Source organism: Lampris incognitus, chromosome 3, assembly GCF_029633865.1.
Source record: "Lampris incognitus isolate fLamInc1 chromosome 3, fLamInc1.hap2, whole genome shotgun sequence".
In the NCBI taxonomy this organism is placed as follows: Eukaryota; Metazoa; Chordata; class Actinopteri; order Lampriformes; family Lampridae; genus Lampris; species Lampris incognitus.
The window spans coordinates 34,181,559-34,190,901 of NC_079213.1; the positions used below are offsets into that span (position 1 = coordinate 34,181,559).

Genomic DNA, 9,343 nt, shown 5'->3' on the forward strand with positions numbered 1-9,343 from the left:
TTAATGGACTTTCCAGAGGCATGGCTTTGTGTCAGTCCAACTCCCACTTACTGACATTTTCTTCAGCCGTCAGGACGAGTAAAAAGCAAAGGCAAGGTGCTGCTGACCCCATCCTGACAAATAAAATAAAAAAATAAATCACACACACAATAATAAACCTCTCTGCATTCTGCACGTTTTTCATTTTCGTTAGCAGCTTTAATCTGCCACGGATAGAAAAAAAAAGAAAAAGATTACTGACGCATTTCCTGCACCCAGAGGGCGCTCGTATTAGGCCAAAACAGAGGAACTAAACTGTTCCAGCTTCCTCTCTGCAGCCCGAGTCAAGCAGGGTTCAGCTGCAACACAAACGGGACACATCAACAGGGGGCACTGCCACCCGTTATATCACAGCTTTACCGCGTAATGAACTGCTAGAGACCAGAAGCGGAGAGCTGCATCTGCATCTGGCTGTTGACGGCGGACGTGGTATGGAGCTTCAGAGAGGGGTTGTCAGCTGCTTTGCTAAGTTAAGGACAGAAAATTCGAGGGTGGTTTCTAAGAAAGGCCACCGCCTTTTTTAACTGCAGCCCCCCACGGAGGGCCGTCTCCCATCCTGTCAGCGTACTGTCGACGCTGGACCCGAGCCAGGAGGAAGGGCAATATTATTTCTAGAACCATGTGAGCCTGTATAAACACAAGACAAGCACTAAACAGTGGCGGCTGGCCAGCACGGAGCGCTGGGGCGCCGCCCCCTTCAGACATCAGGAGATGAAAATCTACTTAAACATGCTGAATATAATTTAGTTGTATAATGTAAATAATGATGGAATAAAAGTGTGTTTCAGTCTGTGAGCGCCTGTCAGCAGCATTAAATACTGGTTCAAATGGTCTTTGGTTGGTTTCTGTCTGAATACATGTACTTCCTGGGTGAGGGGCGCCAGCCAAACCATACCTTCTGTAAGCCCTCAGACTTGGTGACCTGAGGCTGCTGTCTGATTGGTTTCTTCAGGTTTTCCAGGGGGCGCAGTTCTGTGCCGCCCCAGACACTCCCACTTTTATTGGTAGCGAATTGGTATTGTTTTAATGTGTTTTGATCTAAAGTGATTGGACAATTCTCGTGGCTGTCAATCATGTTCACACCCACCACGACGCCTCGTCTCGACTGTCAATCATCCACCGTCTACCAACCCTGATAAAATCTATAGGCCACATTGTCCTTCTTAATAACTCTGTGCCTGTGTGGACATTAAAGCAGCTGTCAGGTGTGCTGCTCCAAGATAAATTGCGCCCCCCCCCCAAAATGTTTTTAGCATCAGCCGCCACTGGTACTAAATATGACCGGGATAATTGGAGAGAACAGAGCCAGCAGCAGGCGTATCTGTCGTTATCTGTCATTGTTATTATCTGCACAAAAACCATTGATGGCATTCTTCTGAGATAATACACTTAAGTGGCCCCGAGCAGAAAATAATAATTATAGACTTCTTCATGTTCCTTTCATATAGCTCACATGGGCCCAAAGACCGCTGCTGATACCGAGCCTGTCTCCGAAATGGCGTCATTATGTGTCATCAGGTGACTACGGTGGTTCTGTTATCAGTAACCACTGTGGCTTAAGAAGGAACAGTGTTCACCTGGAGAGAGGAGGCCTTTCATATGAAGCTTTATAAGGGCACTCAGAGGCGCCCTCGCCTTGCCCTGAACAAGCACTTGGGAGCCCTGACAGACAAAAAAACACTGCACGTGGATTTTGTACCTACAAACTAACCTCATTCTGTTGTTTGTTTGTTTGTTTTTTGTTGCCCCCCCCCCACTTTTTTTCCACAATTGTACCTGCCAATTACTCCACTCTTTCGAACTGCCCTGGTCGCTGCCCCATCCCCTCTGCCGATCCGGGGAGGGCTGCAGACTACCACGTGCCTTCTCCGATACACGTGGAGTCGCCAGCCGCTTCTTTTCACCCGACGGTGAGGAGTTTCACCAGGGGGACGTAGCGCGTGGGAGGCTCACGCTATTCCCCCTCCCCCTCAAACAGGCGTCCCGACCGACCAGAGGAGGCGCTAGTGCAGCGACCAGGACACATACCCACATCCGCCTTCACCCACAGACACGGCCAACTGTGTCTGCAGGCACGCCCGACCAAGCCGGAGGTAACACGTGGATTCGAACCGGCGATCCCCGTGTTGGTAGGCAACGGAATAGACTTTCACGCTACCTGGACGCCCCTGCACATGGATTTTGTACCTACGATCTAATGTCATTCGTTACAATAGCAACCACGTCTTACACTCAACGTGTTGTTACTGTCCATTCCGTGTCCATTCCGTGTCCGGGTGGCGTGGCGGTCTATTCCGTTGCCTGACAACACGGGAATCCCCAGTTCGAATCCCCGTGTTACCTCCGGATTGGTCGGGCGTCCCTACAGACACAACTGGCCGTGTCTGCGGTTGGGAAGCCGAATGTGGGTATGTGTCCTGGTCGTTGCACTAGCGCCTCCTCTGGTCGGTTGGGGCACCTGTTTTGGGGGAATAGCGTGATCCTCCCACGCGCTACGTCCCCCTGGTGAAACTCCTCATTGTCAGGTGAAAAGAAGCGGCTGGTGACTCCACATGTATCGGAGGAGACATGTGGTTGTATGCAGCCCTCCCCGGATAGGGAGAGGGGGTGGAGCAGAGACCGGGACAGCTAGGAGGAGTGGGGGTCATTGGCCGGGGGAAATTGGGGAGAAAAAAGGGGGAACCCCCCCCCAAAAGCCAAATGATGTAATGTACCACAACATCTTGGCTGTGATTGGTCGGCTGGTGAAAAGTGATTTTTGATGAGCACAGCACTTTTCTGAAAAGTTCAGCCACTTTGAAAAAAGCACCTCAGATGTTGATTTGCACATGGAACAAAAATAGTGCAATACCGCTATCTGTAGGTTGTTGCAAATTGAGGTGATTAAACTAAATTGGGCCCTTTCACCCACTCAGTGCAAGGCATACAAATTAGTCTTAAACCCTTTTCTCAGGGAAGCCAGTTGTTAAAAATGAGTTTGAAGGTCTAATTATTCTGAATTATTGTGAAGGTTGACCTAAAGTATTAAATTCATCTTCAAATGATACACCACTTTTCCAGAATCTTCATCCACCCTACATAAGATGGCGTTGTGAAGTTGGTGCCAGCATAATGTAGAGCGGCGGTGTCCAACCCTGCTCCTGGAGAGCTACCATCCTGCCGATCTTCACTCCAACCCTAATTCAACACACCTGATTCTAATTACCTACTTAAAAATACCTTAATTAATTGAATTGGGCGTGTTAAATCAGGGTTGGAGTGAAAACCGGTAAGAGGATCGCTCTCCTGGAGCAGGGTTGGACACCACTGATGTAGAGAGTAGATTCCTTCAAGGTTGGATGTTATGGTCATGAACCTCCAGATGTTCCCTCAGGTCTTCCTGCGACACAGCGGAAGGGGCCCGGGCCCATCCTTTAGGACAAACGGAGTAATGGACAAAAGATGAGCTGTATTTCTATGCTCCAGCTGCAGACTTACCTGCGAGGCGTGTGTCTGTGGTGAACTGGCACCGACCGCCGCCAGCATCAGAGAAGGCCGCCACCAGCCCCGGGACAATATTGATCTGAGGTTAAAGGTTAACAGCACAACAGAAAATTCAGCACCAAAACACTGGATCCACAGTCTATTTCTGATCAATATGCAGACGTGGTTCAAGCAAGTCAATGTCTTCCAAGTCGTAGTCTCAAGTCCTGGCACTCAAGTCTCAAGTCAAGTCCCAAGCCATAAACTTTTGAGTTTCAAGTCCTAAACCAGTGATATTTGGGCAAATCGTGAATGCTTTTTAAGATCTGTATTTATTACGGATTGAGTCAAAGTGGATCTGTAACTACGGACATGAAGAGTTTATTGGCTGCAGCGTTTATAAGCATTTTAAAGCATAAAGCACTTTTTAAAAAGCTCTTTAGGCTCGGAGAGGGTTTCGAGCCTTTCACGTAAAAAGGCTCAAGTCCAAATGAACTCAGGAGTCACTGATGTCAAGGTCTAGTTGTAAGTCTTTTTCACTGTTGTCAAGTCTGAAGTGATCAAATTTGTGACTCGAGTCTGACACGACTCCAAGACATGTGACTCGAGCCCAGCCAACACCTCTGACAAGTTAACGCGGCACTTCCGCTCCATTTCCGCATTCGGGCCACCCTATGCTTTTCATTTCCGGTGTATCGAGTAGCTACCTAGTTAGCACAGGTCAGGGAAAGGGTTTTCTTTGGTTGGCTTTTTGGCAATGAAGTGATGGGAAGAAACAAAGACGTTTTTCGGTGGTTTCTTCAAATTCAAAGCCTTCAACCACATCCGCGATTCGAAATCTGCTGATGGTTTTCTGTGGAAGGAAAACAATGGAATGCAGGGACGTTGCCGATTTGTGGCAGATCGATGGGCAACACACTCTATCCAACCACTCACTCAGGCGTTTCCGGGTATTAGTACAGCCACGCACCACACGATGTGTCCCTGAACCATTTTTTTGATTTTCTGATGTCCATTTTTAATGTTTAATGTTGTTGAAGATATCGCAGATCTGGACTTGCATCTTTACATCCGGCTACAGATGTTTAGACCGGAAGAACAATGCACCACCCCGGCACCCTAGGTAAGAGCGGGGAAATCGTTTATACTCTTTCAATTCAATCGGTTGATGAACAGCATTTTCTTTTACATTTTACTTTCGACACATAGTACTATCTTGTACATTAAGAAAGAGCTGTCACACAAAAAGAGCTAAATTCAAACTAATGGGCCCAAAGTGGACCATGTTTGTGTGTTTGTGTGTCATGCATATGTGAGACCACAGATGGGATTTTGACAAAATTCAGAGAAATGACGTGTTACATCCATGTGCTCTGGCATTTTTGAAATCACTCCCTGTTTACCTGCAAGGGTGACATAAGGTTCCTTTTTTGATTTTACGGTAAACACTCGGGCACCACTGACCAGATTTCCGTCAGTGGTGAAACTGACGCCCTGCATTCTGTTGCGGTGCTATCTGACTGAGCTGAAGCATGACTGATCCCTGTCCCCCGAGAGCATTAACCATGTAAGACTAGTTTTGGGTAAACACCTTTTTTATTATGGTAGTAGAGTCTGCTTTATGAAGGGGGCTTGCAGGGTAAGTGCAGCAGTGTATAAATGGTTTGCAGTGCTGTTAGAGACCAGCGGTGGGCCTGGGGAATCTCATGCTAGAGTTACTGGATGGTTATGGAGAAAGAAGAAAAACCTTGTCACCATTCAAATAGCGAGGGGGGGGGTCTGACCCTCCTACTTAAGACTTGGACCCCCCAAAAGAGGTAAAAAACAACAGGTCGGGGGGAGGGGGGGTGAAAATGTTTATATATCTTTCTTGCCTCTAATCGTAAATATTACAATATATTTCCCATATTCATGCCTGGACGAATCTTGTTGTAGGATTTCAGATACCCCTAAAGTGGACCATACAATCCCCCCCCCCTTTATCTCTCCAGTTGTACTTGGCCAATTACCCGACTCTTCTGAGCCGTCCCGGTCGCTGCTCCACCCCCTCTGCTGATGCGGGGAGGGCTGCAGACTACCACATGCCTCCTCCGATACGTGTGGTGTCGCCAGGCGCTTCTTTTCACCTGACAGTGAGGAGTTTCGCCAGGGGGACGTAGTGCGTGGGAGGATCACGCTATTCCCCCCAGTTCCCCCTCCCCCCTGAACAGGCGCCCTGACCGACCAGAGGAGATGGTAGTGCAGCGACCAGGACACATACCCACATCCGGCTTCCCACTCGCAGACACGGCCAGTTGTGTCTGTAGGGACGACCGACCAAGCCGAAGGTAACACGGGGATTTGAACTGGGGATCCCCGTGTTGGTAGGCAACGGAATAGACCACCACGCTACCCGGACACCCCGACCATATCACTTCTTAACTTTGATGTTAGTTGAACATCTTTCTTGTCTGCTAGGCTCATCATTCCCATCATTGCAATGGCTCGCGTCCTCTTTAAATAAAGTCTATGTTTGCGTGCGTCACACAAACCAGTGGAGATGCTGTAGGTTAATGTAAGTAGCTAGCCATTTAGCAAGTTTAATACACTTTACTTTCTTTGGTTCAGAGTTTCTGAATTAGACTTTATACAGACGAAAACTAATGTTAGCTAGTTTCTAACTCTTGCCTTAAGTTACAGTTTAGCTAATTAATGTTGGCTACCTATAGCCAAAGTTTGCCTTACCTAATATTAGCCAACTAATATTAGCTAGCTGATAGTGCACCCATTCATTTCCTATGTTGGCTAAATAGCTAGCTAGCTGTGCCTATGGCTTGGCATTTCATCTCCAATATAAAATGTCATATGTTTTCTAATGTTAGCTAACACTGGTGCTCAGTCATGAGCAGTGAGACAATGCAGGATTAGATGCTGTAAAGATGTTTTGATATCAAAATAGAGTTTATTATTTCATGTGGCTGTGGTGGTTTAGTGTTTTGTCTTTTTGTTATTAGCTTTTATAATAGGCATCCCTTTGTTTTCACTCAGGAATGCAGAAGTTTTTTTTGGATCTGGCTGAGTAACTGAACAATATTAAAACCCATGTGTGCTGAAGGCTGATTAGTTGTATTAGTTCAAATGTGGGACTACTTTATTGAACTCAGATTAGATTTCATTGACAGAGTCAACATGAGCAAGACGAGGAGATTTTTTGTGCTTAAAAAAGAGCAAATTGAAACTTGTAAGAATTAGGACTTAGAGACAATAGTGCAGCCTGTATTTCCTGTGATTGTCATGTAGGCTTAATACGGAGCAGGATAGCATGGGTGGTGGTGGTAAATTTTACATTTATGTGCTATTGTATTAAGAAAGCCGAGGGAGGCCAGGAGGACAGTGAGCAAAGAGGTGTGTTACAAAGGAGACTGCATGTAAAGATGTATACCATCATACCAGATATTTAGGCAAATAGTACTTTCAGAAACTGATGGGATGCACAACAATCACACCCTGCTGTTCTCAATTAATATGCCAAGACTTTTAATAAAGTGTTGGCTACTGATAGGAAAGAAAGTTCTGGTACAGCATTGTGTGGGTATGTGTTTGAGCAGAAATGATGGTCTACTGTTGTTATGTGTGTGTGTGGGTCTGACTTGCTTGCAGTTTTGTTCTAGAATATTTTATTGGTGACCCCTGACTGCTAAAGTTGTTGTGTGGTACGTGCCCCATGAGCTGGTGTAATGAATTTAATTCATCATCATCTACAGACTGCGGACATTACGTTAAACAAGGAAGGTACTGTAAGGGTTGTAAGACTTCAGTTCCCTGAACCATGTGGCTGCACTGTACTGGGTTCCCTTTACACCCTGGAGCAAAGGTTGAACCCCCCGACCGTCTGTATAATTCCCACTCCGAGCCTTGTGTTTGGAATAGCGGGAAATGCTGCTGTGCGAGTGTGTTCTTTGAGGACTTAGTGCTGTTCAACTCAGCAGCATTCCTTTTCAAGAAAAACAAAATCTTTTTTTTCCCTGTTGTTTCTAATGTTTTGCTTGATTTATCCTCCGGAAGCTGTTTCATATTATGCCATCAGTCAGGGCTTGGGCTAGAGAATGGCACACAGAAATCTTCTGAGATGTGTTTCATGACGGCCTCCGAGTTGGAAAACAACTGGAGAGCAGTCGTGGAGTTCAGCGAGAGAGCTGGAGGGAAGGGGAGACGGCACCACATGATTCTATTTACAAACCATGTAGGAGCAGTACATCTGCATGCAGGGCTGTTTATTTCCCAGGGTAGCACACTGTCAATCACTGTCGTCACAGTCTCACCATCTGATGCGGTTGCAGACGAGAAAAGGAAACTCTCCTCTGACAACTCTTCTCTGAGCTACTAAGGCACACCAGGATACTCCACGCACTGACACCTGAGGGAAGGAGACGGAGAGAGAAAGAGAGAGAGAGAGGATGGGAGACTTAGAGGAAAACTGATTGTATTTCCCCCCTGGCTTTGGTAATGTCCACTCTCACAGAAACTCGAAGAAAATTAAACACAATGGAAGGATGACATGTTTTATCTGGAGGAACCAACAGACAAAGAGAGGATGAAAGGCAAACATGACAGTGAAAGAGATGATGAAGTGGACTAGGGAAAAATATATCATAAGCACTCTATTCACATAAATGTCATCTTGATTTAATCTTATTTTAATGTGGCCAGAGAGACTAGGAGGGGACGGAGGGAAAAAGAGATGGTGAAAAAGAAGAGAATGTTCTACATGCAATCCGGTACATATGTACAGGATGCATATAGCACATTCTCTCCTTCCATTTATGGTGAGAGAAAAAAAATGAAGACCCATATAGAGATGGTGAGGAGAGGGTGCAGAGGGCGAGAGAGAGAGAGAGCAGGAAGTGGAGGGGTCCATCTGGTAGTGATTGTGTGGTGTTGGAGGAAGCTGGCTGGCCTGCTGGCGGTGTTGGCAGTTTGGCTCTCTGTGTTTTCAACTGGAGAGAATAAGAGGAAATCCCTCGAATAACATTTCTGACAGAGAGCTCGGATGGATATCGAGGCAGGACTTTGCCAAGGTGTGGGCGTTTAAAGGAAAGAAAGAAAGAAAAACAGAAGAGAAAAAAGAAGGGAAGAAAGAGGGCGAGAACCCGCTGAGCACTAGACTGGATTTCACCATGGTGTTTTGGCTCTCATCTAGCGGGGTATATATCTGGCTAATCGTTGCCCTGTTTTAGAGCAAACCGTTTTTTCACCCAAACAAACTGGAAGTGCCTCAGATTAACCGCGAGAGTCCATCGTTACTGCCTCGGTTTACTGGCAGCCATTAAACTTCCCCGCTCCATCATTTAGACGTTTACTCCACTTTGACGTTTCCACCGAAGAAGGCTGGTTTTAGTCCGCACGGTGCATGCCATTCACACGACTTGCAGAGACTCACACCAATTCCAAGTTGTTTAGTGGGAAGGAATGAAAGAGGGAAAGAGAAAGAAACATGGAAAGAAAGAAAGACTTTTAGAAACTTACATTAATTCCAAATTGTTTGGTGGGAAGGAATAAAAGGAAAAGAGTAAGAAAGAGGGAAAGAGGAAGAAAGAGGGAAAGAGGAAGAAAGAGGGAAATAAAGAACGACTTTTAGAAACTTACATCAATTCCAAATTGTTTAGTGGGAAGGAATAAAAGAGGAAAAGAGTAAGAAAGAGGAAGAAAGAGGGAAAGAAAGAACGACTTTTATAAACTTACATCAATTCCAAATTGTTTAGTGGGAAGGAATAAAAGAGGAAGAAAGAGGGAAAGAGTAAGAAAGAGGGGGAAATCTGCTGAGTACCTGAGCAGATTCCAACGTCTCCGCGACACGTGAGCT

At 46.1% G+C, this 9,343-nt stretch overlaps 1 protein-coding gene across 1 annotated transcript in view; it reads right to left on the reverse strand.

Moving 5' to 3' along the window:
- The window catches only part of cped1 (cadherin-like and PC-esterase domain containing 1), a 147,798-nt gene that overhangs the window by 92,735 nt on the left and 45,720 nt on the right, over positions 1–9,343 (reverse strand). Inside the window, exons 3-4 of the mRNA XM_056276721.1 lie at positions 7,803–7,897; positions 3,517–3,601 (exon numbers count right to left, since the gene is read on the reverse strand). Of these exons, the coding sequence (XP_056132696.1) occupies positions 3,517–3,601; positions 7,803–7,897 (180 nt within the window). The remainder of the gene's footprint in view (positions 1–3,516; positions 3,602–7,802; positions 7,898–9,343) is intronic.